Source organism: Leuciscus leuciscus (genome assembly GCF_965113295.1).
Source record: "Leuciscus leuciscus genome assembly, chromosome: 25".
NCBI classification, from domain to species: domain Eukaryota; kingdom Metazoa; phylum Chordata; class Actinopteri; order Cypriniformes; family Leuciscidae; genus Leuciscus; species Leuciscus leuciscus.
The window spans coordinates 17,947,276-17,961,858 of record NC_138724.1 but is presented as its reverse complement, the minus strand read 5'-3'; the positions used below and the strand labels follow the sequence as shown (position 1 = coordinate 17,961,858).

Below are 14,583 nucleotides of genomic sequence, written 5' to 3'. Positions count from 1 at the left end.
CCTTCCCGTGGTAGGATTCGTAATTTCGCATTCAGAGACACGAGCGACAACACGCGCTTTTAAAGAGAATTGCAGCGATAAAAACATTCACGTGTTAATTAAAAATTTAAGTAAAATTTTACCTAAGTAGGTCGTATTGTAATTTTATTGTGTTTTGTAAAGTGGAAAGAGATTAAAACAATTGCAAATAATACAACGAAAGCCATAACGTTTTTTTCCATTCTCTTTATTTATTCAGTCCTTACACTTCAAAAGTTGACAGTATTAAGCATGTAATGTTTCTTTCCAGTGATATCAGAATTATGCTGAACAGATATGTCACCAATTCACAATTAATGGTAATGATGTTGTTGTCTAAACCAGTTTACTGAATTGTGTTGCCTTATACAACAGGTGCAGAGATAAATGATAAAATTACGCAATGCTAACAACCTTGATCTCATGCTTTTGTAAAGAAAAAGACATAAGAATGGAAAAAAAGAATGGAAAGTAGCTTTCAACTTTTGATACTGAACAAAACCTCTCGGAACCTTCAGAAACGTATTTAATTATGTCATTGTGACAAATGTGGGGGAGCCACACAAATGAGCATCACCAGATAACAAAACTTTTTCAAAAATCTTTTAAATTGCTCAACAGAATTTGGTCATAGTTTTTAGAAGCAAACTCCTACAGAGGAATGATTTATATCAAACTGCATTTGAACATACATCTAAGGCATCAAATATTCAATTGAATAAAAAACAAAAACAAAAAACTTGTACAGCAGTAATACTTCTTAAGCTCAAGTAACAAGTCATAAAGACCAGCAAGTGATTTTTACCACCATTTTTAAGCTTTTTGTGCTGGATTTGCTCAGTAACTGCTGTATAATTAGACATATGTTCTCCTATCTGCATTCATCCACTATAAGATTTACCTTTACTTTCCTGTGTTCTCAAAACAATGCAATCTCTTTAGCATCATTAACTTATTAACGCTTTCAACAATTGCCTTTTTTCATTCAGCCTTCGCTTTTAAGCTCAAAAGCTAATTTCAATGAGCCCATTGGCTCTCCAACAGCCATCAGAGGCCGCACCAATGACCTTACAGACACAAACATCAACAGAAAAAGCTAATAGGAAAGCCAAAATTCACATTTAATTTTTTTTTCTCAGGACTGAGAATAGCTGATGAGTAAGGTCTGATGGTTTCTAGTTGATCTAAACACTTAGGACAAGAAAATTAGACATCTGGGGTGGTCAACTTTAGAGATTTCACCCCTAGATTGTACATAGCTTCACCACAAAAAAAGAAAAGAAAAGAAAAAGGAACAATGACCATTATGCCTAAACCATGAATGTGGCTTATGAACAGAAAACAAAGATAAAAGCCATACAGCAGAAGAAAAAAATCCTCTAAATTAAATGTGGGAGAAGGAAGAAACAAAATATTCAAATTCAGAAGACAATAAAGCTTAAACTAAAAAAAAAAACAGTAAAAAATAAAGTCTTATGAAAGCAATATGTTATTACTGGCATCACCTGTGAAACAATTTTAAGTTCATTATTGTTGCATATGGATCCTGAATAGTAAGTGCCTCTTATTTGAACTTTGAAGGCATATGGTAATCTGCAGATACAAACAAAAATCTCTTTGTCTTTATCAGTGCTTTTGAAAAACTCATCATTCATTACCTAAAAGTACTGAGTGAGCAGCACACACTGACTTTCTGCTCTGTAATGGGTTTGTGCATACAACAATATAACCTATAATAGAATCACAAATCAATTTCAGCAAGCAGGTTTATTGCAACACATGGAGCATCTCTCTTAATAAAAGACCCTTGTTTGATATAACCAAACAAGCAATACCGACTCCATCTGAAACCCATTTAAAACAGGATCTAATGAGCTGCTTTTTTTTTTAGCACTAAGAACGGAAACCAAAAGGAAATGAGGTAAAGCACAGCAATGAATATAAGCATAAGAAAATTGGTGGTATTGGCCAATGACTGCTTAAAACGGTCAGTAATGGTCCAAAGTCAACCAAATTTGACAAACAGTTTTTTTTAGTACACTTACCTTACCATTCAAGTGTGCAACATTTTATCACTGATAAGAACCCAGTCAATCTGACATATTTACAGCACACTGGGCTTGGTCAACAAAGCAAATAACGCTTTGAAACGAGATTTTTGCAAGCAATAAACTGCCTCAATCTCAGTGCCTTAACACTGACTTTCATCAATCTGGCACAAAAAGAAAAAAAAAGGGAGAAAAAAGGCAAACCCCCCCATCTAATGCACATTTTTCTATGAAAAAATATGAAAGTCGGTCGAAATCAGCACATCCGACTGTAAACTAAAAGCAAATTCTTCTATTTGAGATGCTGAAAGTAACAAAATAAGATTCAAACATGCCATAAGACCAATTAAGTAGCATTAAGTTTGAGCCAGTTTTGATGTTTTTGTGGAATATCTGCATATTTTTTTAATGGGTTATGAAAGTTGTTTCATCTAAAAAGATCAGCCTTGCATATTAAAATGGCCGTGTGGAAGATTTTTGTAAGAATATGAAGCAGACGGTGAGTAGACTGATATTGGTTCCACTTTTAGCATATCAGGTTTGTCATAAGAGCTGGTATCGTTTTTCCACCACTTCCCTTTGATGGGAATCATCACAGAAGTAGAGAAGAATTTGAGAAAAAAAAAATAAGAGACTGAGAAGTTCCAGTTCTGCTGCAACATTCAAACCGACATCTGTTCATTCTTAAAATCTTTAAGGCAGGTTCAGTGAGCCTTGACCGTGAAGGTCAATGGCTTATTCGGAGTGCAGCGGGATGACGAATTTACATCCAAAGGGGGAGTGGTATTTGATCCCCACTTCTTGGAATACCTGTCGGGGAATGCCGATGTCACATAGGTAGACTCGGCCGGCGCCCTCGGACAGAGGCAGTGGGAGGCCCAGAGAAAGTGACCATTTGGCTTCTACGGCGTGCGCCTGTCCACTTACTGGAGGGTCGATGCTCAGGACGGGGGCTCTGTTTTGGTTGGCCCAGTCGGCGGCGGCCTTGTACCAGGGCTGGTCCCTCAAGAATCCGTTTTCGTGCGAGTCCAGGCAGTTTATGACCAGGTCAACTGGCGTCTCAGGCAAGTCTGGGGGCGAAATGACATTTGTTTTAAATGAGTGGATGATTAGACCAAAGGTTACTAATGTAGTTTAACTCTTAACACAAAGTCATTTCTAAATAACATCTTCATTGACTTTCATAGGTGTTCTGGTATATTATGTAAGGAGGGTGGGTGGATGCAAAGTAAACGTGTTTTTGCAATTTTGTGTGGAAGTTTCCAAGACCTCCAAGCCTATCTAAACAAAGCATTCAGGTGGGTGTGTTAGGAACGTATGTGAGATACAGAAACTGTGATAAAGGTTTCATGCACCAAATGTGTGTTGATGGAAACAGATCTTTGAGTTTTAAAAAAACCTGGTGATCCAATCACAAATGCTCAGATCTGGTATGAATGAGGGGAGGGTTTTGGGTCTCTGATTTAGTTGATAAAGCCCAATGCTGCTATTTAATGTTGTTCATATTCTTTAATTTGATTATGGATGCCCAATATTAAAAGTCTGTATAACACATTAAGCTGTTTATTATTTCCATTGTATGGCTGATAACCATTAAATAGACAATATTTAAATTCTATACTATTATGTATGGATGCACCAATACCAATTTTTCCAGAATAAATCATTTAAATATATATATATATTTTTACATTTTGGAGAAACCATAATCAATCATATTAGTTGGCTTTATTAGTTTAGCAAATAGATGTTTCCTTGAGTTATTTTTATGCTTAATTATGCCTGTTAAAATGTATTGTACGAGCTGCTGTTACCGTTCTGTTCACTGTTCATTCTATTATTCTATTCTATTTCATACAGCACACATTTTGAGCCGCTCCAGTGCAGATAATGTTTTCCTGTTTAGGGAACCACATATTATACATATATGGTTATAAAACATGTACAGGTCATGTTTTTACTTAGGCTACATATACGATTTAGTTTTAATCCAACTGACACGTGCTGAGTGAGAGATCAGCAATCAAGCGCATGCAACGGAAGTGTGCTCTCTCTTTACAGCCAAATAACATTAGTAATAGGCACATCATTTTACTTGCTTTGCTATTGACATATCCGACCGAAATACAAACTTTCCTGCAAAGTCTGTGAGAAAGGGATGTGAGCTTGACACGCTCGCTATGTTTGAATTGAATTTAGATTGGATTTAGGCTTTTATTCACATATAAACATTCATCAACTCAAGACAGTTGTGGTAAACGGAAGCTCAAGCATGATCGCTTGACGTGCGAGAACAAATAAGGTTCATTCTCGTGTTATGCAGCGCATTTGAGCTTCATCAAGAACCAATGAGGTTCATTCTCGTGTTACGCAGCACGTTTGAGCTTCATCAAGAACCAATGAGGTTCATTCTCGTGTTACGCAGCACGTTTGAGCTTCAGCAAGAACAAATAAGGTTCATTCTCGTGTTATGCAGCACGTTTGAGCTTCAGCAAGAACAAATAAGGTTCATTCTCGTGTTATGCAGCAGGTTTGAGCTTCCTCAAGAACAAATAAGGTTCATTCTCGTGTTACGCAGCAGGTTTGAGCTTCCTCAAGAACAAATAAGGTTCATTCTTGTGTTACGCAGCACATTTGAGCTTCATCAAGAACCAATGAGGTTCATTCTCGTGTTACGCAGCACGTTTGAGCTTCAGAAAGAACCAATGAGGATATTTTTCGTGTTACGCAGCACGTTTGAGCTTCATCAAGAACCAATGAGGTTCATTCTCCTGTTACGCAGCATGTTTGAGCTTCAGCAAGAACCAATGAGGATAATTCTCGTGTTAAGCAGCACATTTGAGCTTCATCAAGAACCAATGAGGTTCATTCTCGTGTTATGCAGCACGTTTGAGCTTCAGCAAGAACCATTGAGGTTCATTCTCATGTTACGCAGCACGTTTGAGCTTCAGAAAGAACCAATGAGTTTCATTCTCATGTTACGCAGCACGTTTGAGCTTCAGAAAGAACCAATGAGTTTCATTCTCATGTTACGCAGCACGTTTGAGCTTCAGAAAGAACCAATGAGTTTCATTCTTGTGTTACGCAGCACGTTTGAGTTTCAGAAAGAACCAATGAGGATAATTTGTGTTACGCAGCACGTTTGAGCTTCAGCAAGAACCAATGAGGTTCATTCTCATGTTACGCAGCACGTTTGAGCTTCAGAAAGAACCACTGAGGTTCATTCTTGTGTTACGCAGCACGTTTGAGCTTCAGCAAGAACCAATGAGGTTCATTCTCATGTTACGCAGCACGTTTGAGCTTCAGAAAGAACCAATGAGTTTCATTCTTGTGTTACGCAGCATGTTTGAGCTTCAGCAAGAACCAATGAGGTTCATTCTCATGTTACGCAGCACGTTTGAGCTTCCTCAAGAACCAATGAGGTTTATTCTCATGATACACAGCACTTTTGAGCTTCCTCAAGAACCAATGAGGTTCATTCTCGTGTTACGCATCACGTTTGAGCTTCAGCAAGAACCAATGAGGTTCATTCTCGTGTTACGCAGCACGTTTGAGCTTCAGAAAGAACCAATGAGGATATTTTTCGTGTTACGCAGCACGTTTGACCTTCATCAAGAACCAATGAGGTTCATTCTTGTGTTACGCAGCAAGTTTGAGCTTCAGAAAGAACCAATGAGGTTAATTCGTTACGCAGCACGTTTGAGCTGTAGAAAGAACCAATGAGGTTCATTCTCCTGTTACGCAGCATGTTTGAGCTTCAGCAAGAACCAATGAGGTTCATTCTCATGTTACGTAGCACGTTTGAGCTTCAGAAAGAACAAATGAGGTTCATTCTTGTGTTACGCAGCACGTTTGAGCTTCAGAAAGAATCAATGAGGTTCATTCTTGTGTTACGCAGCACGTTTGAGCTTCAGCAAGAACCAATGAGGTTCATTCTCCTGTTACGCAGCACGTTTGAGCTTCAGCAAGAACCAATAAGGTTCATTCTCATGTTACGCAGCACGTTTGAGCTTCAGAAAGAACCAATGAAGTTCATTCTCATGTTACGCAGCACGTTTGAACTTCAGAAAGAACCAATGAGGTTCATTCTCATGTTACGCAGCACGTTTGAGCTTCAGAAAGAACCAATGAGGTTCATTCTCATGTTACGCAGCACGTTTGAGCTTCCTCAAGAACCAATGAGGTTCATTCTCATGTTACGCAGCATGTTTGAGCTTCAGCAAGAACCAATGAGGTTCATTCTCATGTTACGCAGCATGTTTGAGCTTCAGCAAGAACCAATGAGGTTAATTCTTGTGTTACGCAGCACGTTTGAGTTTCAGAAAGAACCAATGAGGATAATTTGTGTTACGCAGCACGTTTGAGCTTCAGCAAGAACCAATGAGGTTCATTCTCATGTTACGCAGCACGTTTGAGCTTCAGAAAGAACCACTGAGGTTCATTCTTGTGTTACGCAGCACGTTTGAGCTTCAGCAAGAACCAATGAGGTTCATTCTCATGTTACGCAGCACGTTTGAGCTTCAGAAAGAACCAATGAGTTTCATTCTTGTGTTACGCAGCATGTTTGAGCTTCAGCAAGAACCAATGAGGTTCATTCTCATGTTACGCAGCACGTTTGAGCTTCCTCAAGAACCAATGAGGTTTATTCTCATGATACGCAGCACTTTTGAGCTTCAGCAAGAACCAATGAGGTTCATTCTCCTGTTACGCAGCACGTTTGAGCTTCAGCAAGAACCAATGAGGTTCATTCTCGTGTTACGCATCACGTTTGAGCTTCAGCAAGAACCAATGAGGTTCATTCTCGTGTTACGCAGCACGTTTGAGCTTCAGAAAGAACCAATGAGTTTCATTCTTGTGTTACGCAGCACGTTTGAGCTTCAGCAAGAACCAATGAGGTTCATTCTCATGTTACGCAGCACGTTTGAGCTTCCTCAAGAACCAATGAGGTTTATTCTCATGATACGCAGCACTTTTGAGCTTCAGCAAGAACCAATGAGGATAATTCTCGTGTTAAGCAGCACATTTGAGCTTCATCAAGAACCAATGAGGTTCATTCTCGTGTTATGCAGCACGTTTGAGCTTCAGCAAGAACCATTGAGGTTCATTCTCGTGTTACGCAGCACGTTTGAGTTTCCTCAAGAACCAATGTGGTTCATTCTCATGTTACGCAGCACGTTTGAGCTTCAGAAAGAACCAATGAGTTTCATTCTCATGTTACGCAGCACGTTTGAGCTTCAGAAAGAACCAATGAGTTTCATTCTTGTGTTACGCAGCACGTTTGAGCTTCAGCAAGAACCAATGAGGTTAATTCTCGTGTTACGCAGCACGTTTGAGTTTCAGAAAGAACCAATGAGGATAATTTGTGTTACGCAGCACGTTTGAGCTTCAGCAAGAACCAATGAGGTTCATTCTCATGTTACGCAGCACGTTTGAGCTTCAGAAAGAACCACTGAGGTTCATTCTTGTGTTACGCAGCACGTTTGAGCTTCAGCAAGAACCAATAGACCCTTTTACTGTTTGTACACAATGATGACGTATGCGCACGCATATTGGCAACGGAAGTATGGCGAGAATCACCAGCATGTCAAGCTACGCGAGCGGATTAAACAACAGACGCAAGCATTTTTTATTATGTCCTCGCTCCAATCAACACGTTTAATCGCCTGCAGCCACTCTTCTGAAACGGCCGTGATCCTGTCGGAATAATATAAAACTTAAGCCCCTTGGTGGAATATCGATTAGTGCAACCGTAAACGAAACAACCAGACATTTTGATGCTGGGAAACCGTTTTGATAAACTTTCGGAGTTGCCAACACGTTAGAGCCAGTGGGGAAAAACACCACTTCCGTTGCCAAAATGCGCGCGCAACTATTTGATCACGTGGCCTGTAAAAGGGTCTATGAGGTTCATTCTCATGTTACGCAGCACGTTTGAGCTTCAGAAAGAACCAATGAGTTTCATTCTTGTGTTACGCAGCATGTTTGAGCTTCAGCAAGAACCAATGAGGTTCATTCTCATGTTACGCAGCACGTTTGAGCTTCCTCAAGAACCAATGAGGTTTATTCTCATGATACGCAGCACTTTTGAGCTTCAGCAAGAACCAATGAGGTTCATTCTCCTGTTACGCAGCACGTTTGAGCTTCAGCAAGAACCAATGAGGTTCATTCTCGTGTTACGCATCACGTTTGAGCTTCAGCAAGAACCAATGAGGTTCATTCTCGTGTTACGCAGCACGTTTGAGCTTCAGAAAGAACCAATGAGGATATTTTTCGTGTTACGCAGCACGTTTGACCTTCATCAAGAACCAATGAGGTTCATTCTTGTGTTACGCAGCAAGTTTGAGCTTCAGAAAGAACCAATGAGGTTAATTCGTTACGCAGCACGTTTGAGCTGTAGAAAGAACCAATGAGGTTCATTCTCCTGTTACGCAGCATGTTTGAGCTTCAGCAAGAACCAATGAGGTTCATTCTCATGTTACGTAGCACGTTTGAGCTTCAGAAAGAACAAATGAGGTTCATTCTTGTGTTACGCAGCACGTTTGAGCTTCAGAAAGAATCAATGAGGTTCATTCTTGTGTTACGCAGCACGTTTGAGCTTCAGCAAGAACCAATGAGGTTCATTCTCCTGTTACGCAGCACGTTTGAGCTTCAGCAAGAACCAATAAGGTTCATTCTCATGTTACGCAGCACGTTTGAGCTTCAGAAAGAACCAATGAAGTTCATTCTCATGTTACGCAGCACGTTTGAACTTCAGAAAGAACCAATGAGGTTCATTCTCATGTTACGCAGCACGTTTGAGCTTCAGAAAGAACCAATGAGGTTCATTCTCATGTTACGCAGCACGTTTGAGCTTCCTCAAGAACCAATGAGGTTCATTCTCATGTTACGCAGCATGTTTGAGCTTCAGCAAGAACCAATGAGGTTCATTCTCCTGTTATGCAGCACGTTTGAGCTTCAGCAAGAACCAATGAGGTTAATTCTTGTGTTACGCAGCACGTTTGAGTTTCAGAAAGAACCAATGAGGATAATTTGTGTTACGCAGCACGTTTGAGCTTCAGCAAGAACCAATGAGGTTCATTCTCATGATACGCAGCACTTTTGAGCTTCAGCAAGAATCAATGAGGTTCATTCTCCTGTTACGCAGCACGTTTGAGCTTCAGCAAGAACCAATGAGGTTCATTCTCGTGTTACGCATCACGTTTGAGCTTCAGCAAGAACCAATGAGGTTCATTCTCGTGTTACGCAGCACGTTTGAGCTTCAGAAAGAACCAATGAGTTTCATTCTTGTGTTACGCAGCACGTTTGAGCTTCAGCAAGAACCAATGAGGTTCATTCTCATGTTACGCAGCACGTTTGAGCTTCCTCAAGAACCAATGAGGTTTATTCTCATGATACGCAGCACTTTTGAGCTTCAGCAAGAACCAATGAGGTTCATTCTCCTGTTACGCAGCACGTTTGAGCTTCAGCAAGAACCAATGAGGTTCATTCTCATGTTACGCATCACGTTTGAGCTTCAGCAAGAACCAATGAGGTTCATTCTCGTGTTACGCAGCACGTTTGAGCTTCAGAAAGAACCAATGAGGATATTTTTCGTGTTACGCAGCACGTTTGAGCTTCATCAAGAACCAATGAGGTTCATTCTTGTGTTACGCAGCAAGTTTGAGCTTCCTCAAGAACCAATGAGGTTCATTCTCATGTTACGCAGCATGTTTGAGCTTCAGCAAGAACCAATGAGGTTCATTCTCCTGTTACGCAGCACGTTTGAGCTTCAGCAAGAACCAATGAGGTTCATTCTCATGTTACGCAGCACGTTTGAGCTTCAGAAAGAACCAATGAGGTTCATTCTTGTGTTAGCGCAGCCCGTTTGAGCTTCAGCAAGAACCAATGAGGTTCATTCTCATGTTACGCAGCACGTTTGAGCTTCCTCAAGAACCAATGAGGTTAATTCCCGTGTTACGCAGCACATTTGGGCTTCCTCAAGAACCAATGAGGTTCATTCTCATGTTACGCAGCACGTTTGAGCTTCAGCAAGAACCAATGAGGTTCATTCTCCTGTTACGCAGCACGTTTGAGCTTCATCAAGAACCAATGAGGTTCATTCTCGTGTTACGCAGCACGTTTGAGCTTCAGCAAGAACCAATGAGGTTCATTCTCGTGTTACGCAGCACGTTTGAGCTTCAGAAAGAACCAATGAGGATATTTTTCGTGTTACGCAGCACGTTTGAGCTTCATCAAGAACCAATGAGGTTCATTCTCCTGTTACGCAGCACGTTTGAGCTTCAGCAAGAACCAATGAGGTTCATTCTCGTGTTACGCAGCACGTTTGAGCTTCATCAAGAACCAATGAGGTTCATTCTCGTGTTACGCAGCACGTTTGAGCTTCAGAAAGAACCAATGAGGATATTTTTCGTGTTACGCAGCACGTTTGAGCTTCATCAAGAACCAATGAGGTTCATTCTCCTGTTACGCAGCATGTTTGAGCTTCAGCAAGAACCAATGAGATTCATTCTCGTGTTACGCAGCACGTTTCAGCTTCAGCAAGAACCAATGAGGTTCATTCTCGTGTTACGCAGCACGTTTGAACTTCAGATAGAACCAATGAGGATATTTTTCGTGTTACGCAGCACGTTTGAGCTTCAGCAAGAACCAATGAGGTTCATTCTCGTGTTACGCAGCACGTTTGAGCTTCAGAAAGAACCAATGAGGTTAATTCTCGTGTTACGCAGCACGTTTGAGCTTCATCAAGAACCAATGAGGTTCATTCTCGTGTTACGCAGCACGTTTGAGCTTCAGAAAGAACCAATGAGGTTCATTCTCCTGTTACGCAGCACGTTTGAGCTTCAGCAAGAACCAATGAGGTTCATTCTCGTGTTACGCAGCACGTTTGAGCTTCAGCAAGAACCAATGAGGTTCATTCTCGTGTTACGCAGCACGTTTGAGCTTCAGAAAGAACCAATGAGGATATTTTTCGTGTTACGCAGCACGTTTGAGCTTCACAAAGAACCAATGAGGTATATTCGTGTTACGCAGCACGTTTGAGCTTCAGAAAGAACCAATGACGTTCATTCTCGTGTTACGCAGCACGTTTGAGCTTCAAAAAGAACCAATGAGGTTAATTCTCGTGTTACACAGCACGTTTGAGCTAACAAACAAGTCCTAGATGATGAGTGATCAGCACTGTTTCAGCGGTGTGCTCCTATGGCGCATGGTAAATCAAGACCTGTCAATATAAATGATTAAACCAAAGATCGATTAGGGGAATGTATGTAAATTGACATCCCTAATATACACCTATATGTTATAACGTGCATGATTATTAAATGTAGATGCAACAGTGCCACACCTTTCACATTAGAAACCAGTTTGCCTCCCGTCTTCCCAAAAAGTGCAAGCTCACTGGTGATGGCCTCCAACATCTTGACAAAATTTGGCAGGAAAAGGATGACCTCCACTTCATGGTTGGCCAAGTGACGGCCACAGCTGATGCCCTGAGCGCCCTGGACATGTGGTCCACACAGCAGGGCTACTGTGGGCCGTTGATGCACATTCTTTGGAGTAAGTCTAGGAGAAGAACCAGACCAATGATAACCAGACTCTATGAAGATATTTCTGACAATGCAATTCCTGTTTAAGCCCCACAAACCTGTTCGGGCCTCCAAGTAACGTGAGGGCCATCTGACTCGCACATACGCCCGTCATCTCAAGCCTGCGCTCCAGAGAGAGACCGTGACTTTCTGCTGCAGCTAACAAACGCTTGTGCAGCTCGAAAGAGATGCTGGGTACCACCAGCCCTGAGTCTGAGAGAAATAGCATGAATTAAGATAAAGTAAGCAAAGTTATTTAATAGTTAATGAGGTCAGATTCGTACCAGTGCTATACTCTTTCGTTCCATTCTGTGGAACTGTGATCTGTCTGTAGACGACAGGTTTGGCCTCCAGGATGTTCTCGTCATGCCGGTATCGTGATGGCGTTTGCTCTCCAGGTGTCCCTCGAGATCTCGCACCGTTGCCTCGCCGTTCTGACGAATCGATCTGCGAGAAAACAGCAGCCTTGTCGAACAGCGCCAGGTTCCCCTCAAAATCAAAGTCCTCATCGAGAACATCGTCTATACCGTCTCCAAAACATTCATCGTCTTTGTTTTTCATATGACCTCCGTTCTTCAGGCCATTCTTTTTCGGTGTGGCCTGATTTGGACCTTTGCAACTAGATGACCCTAGAAACAAAGAAGTTAAAGTGGGAATTAGTTATTTTCATATATATATATATAAATAATTAGTATTGTCATATTAAAGTCGTAAATTTAATTTTTTTATTTTAAATTAAATATTATATTATATTTTTCTTAATATTTTTACTTAATATTTTACAATGAAATATTACAATAGTAAAAGCCCTGTTTTGTTATTGTGTTATTTTATTCACCATAATTTTATTTTGTGATAACAATAATATCAATACGTTATTAAAATGTTATTATTATATATCAATAAGGTTATTTAATACACACACATATATGCACATATTTACCTATATGTGTGTGTATATACTGTATAAATATGTATATATGTATATATACGTATATATATTTTTTCTGTTTCTTCATGTAATCACAGACAGACTTGATGATGGTGAGATCAGATATCCGTGTGGAGCACTGTATCTCACTGTATTATTACAATTAATGGCAAAAGGAATGTTTGGAAATGTAAAATAATATTTTCTACTCACACACTACAGTAAAAGATCCAAACAATTGGCTTAAACCTTTTTTTGGGAGAAAATACTAACGTGCCAAAGACTCACAGGAGTTGTGTCTTCGTCTAAAGCCTTTACTTTGGCCAGCCACGTCCATGTGACGTTCCCCGTAACTCTTGGAATAGTGTGGCACCGGAGACACCCCTCCTTCCTGCAATTTGGGTTCAGTTTTATTAGGTACCGTCACCGGAGCGCTGTTGACTAGGGCACCACCACCCTTGTCCTTGCGTCCACCATGCGGCGTCAACGTGGAATTGGAGTCTGGACCATTCTGCCTCGGGACTTCAGCGGAGCTCTTACGGATCTCAAGGATTTTGAGATCTTTAATGTCCATGGCACTGCGGATTAAAAAGGTGTATTCGTTTAATACAGTAACTACTTGTGTTTAATCAAGTATTAAAAGCTATATTAAGAACTGGACTTTAAAGTACATATATGGACTTCAAAATCCTACAGAAATGTAGTATGTGTCCACTGAGACAAGGCTGCCTACCTTACAAACATCTTTGAACTTCATAAAGGATCAAAAACAGACTCTACAATGTCATACAAGGCATAGCATAGTTTTTATTATTTACCTGAAAGTGACCTCAGGAACAGTGCACTTGACTCCATTGTGGAAGGGATGTCTGAGAGAGATGGTCTGACTGGTCTGATCTACTGAAGATACTTCTCCTTGATACACTCCTAGTGTTGCTCCACAGTGGACTGAAACAAGACTGCCAATCCAGTCTGATGCCATTCCGACCAGCTGAAATTAGATTAAAAAGACGTTTGCTATTCTTTATGAGTTTTTATTTATTTATTAAAACATAATTCTTAAAAACGGGGAATGTGGGAATACAATAATATGGATGGATAAATCAAGTATCGAACGTTAGATGAGAAGATGCTAATGTTAGCCAGCTAGATGTACAGGACGCAACGGCTTTATAAGCTACTTTTTTCGTCGTCGGTTTTATAAAACTAGTAAAATGACTTCATCACCTGTTATCAAGAGCAACTCCTTTTAAATAATACGGGTAACTGTTATATCGTGATAGATTTTTTTGATGAACTCTTGTGAAGAGCTCGACTGCGCTAACGGCTTCTTCTTTGACGATCCACTATGATCGAGGATCAGTTATGAATCTGTTTGCTGCCACTTACCGGACAACCGCCAAAGTACATTGAGCTGCATGCTTGTGGCATAAACTTAAAAATCTTACAAAAAGCAATTATTAATATTAATTCATATTTATAATCTTGTTTTATAAATCCTAATTATTATTGAATTATATTATTGCATTATTTGATTTATATAATATTATTGTATCATTAAATAATAGTTTTTATAATTATAATTACTATTAAATTACATTAATAGTATTATTAAATTAAGCAATATTCGCCACCAGGGGCTTTTGTTTATATTTTATGGGAAGAAATATGGAATATATATATATATATATATATATATATATATATATATATATATATATATATATATATATATATATATATATATATATATATATATATATATATATATACCACCATGCTGGTATATATATTATGTTGGTTAATATTTACATCTAACATCTAATATTTTTAGATAAGCCTTTGAATCTGACACAAGCCATCTTCTTGTTGGTTATGGGTGACATTAAGAGAAGCAAGCTAGTTTCCTGTTAAGGTCAAAGACAGAAGAGGAACCAGCATATGTCTGGTAGAAACATATCATGCAAAGAACATTGAAGAATTCACAGTGACATTTCCCAGA

At 39.7% G+C, this 14,583-nt stretch overlaps 1 protein-coding gene across 2 annotated transcripts; it reads right to left on the bottom strand.

Annotated features, from left to right (window-relative positions):
- Positions 1 to 210: 210 nt before the first annotated feature.
- edc3 (enhancer of mRNA decapping 3 homolog) lies at positions 211 to 13,941 on the bottom strand. Of its 2 annotated transcripts, none has more exons than XM_082159206.1 (7): positions 13,809 to 13,941; positions 13,400 to 13,572; positions 12,855 to 13,159; positions 11,935 to 12,279; positions 11,710 to 11,863; positions 11,410 to 11,627; positions 211 to 3,136 (listed from the first exon to the last, which is right to left on the bottom strand). In XM_082159206.1, exons 2-7 carry the CDS (start codon positions 13,561 to 13,563, stop codon positions 2,802 to 2,804), a joined length of 1,521 nt encoding a protein of 506 aa, XP_082015332.1. In that variant the 5' UTR covers positions 13,564 to 13,572; positions 13,809 to 13,941; the 3' UTR covers positions 211 to 2,801. The 2 variants fall into 2 exon arrangements, with proteins under 2 accessions (XP_082015332.1, XP_082015333.1); XM_082159207.1 differs by having other exon boundaries at positions 12,870 to 13,159.
- Positions 13,942 to 14,583: the final 642 nt, after the last annotated feature.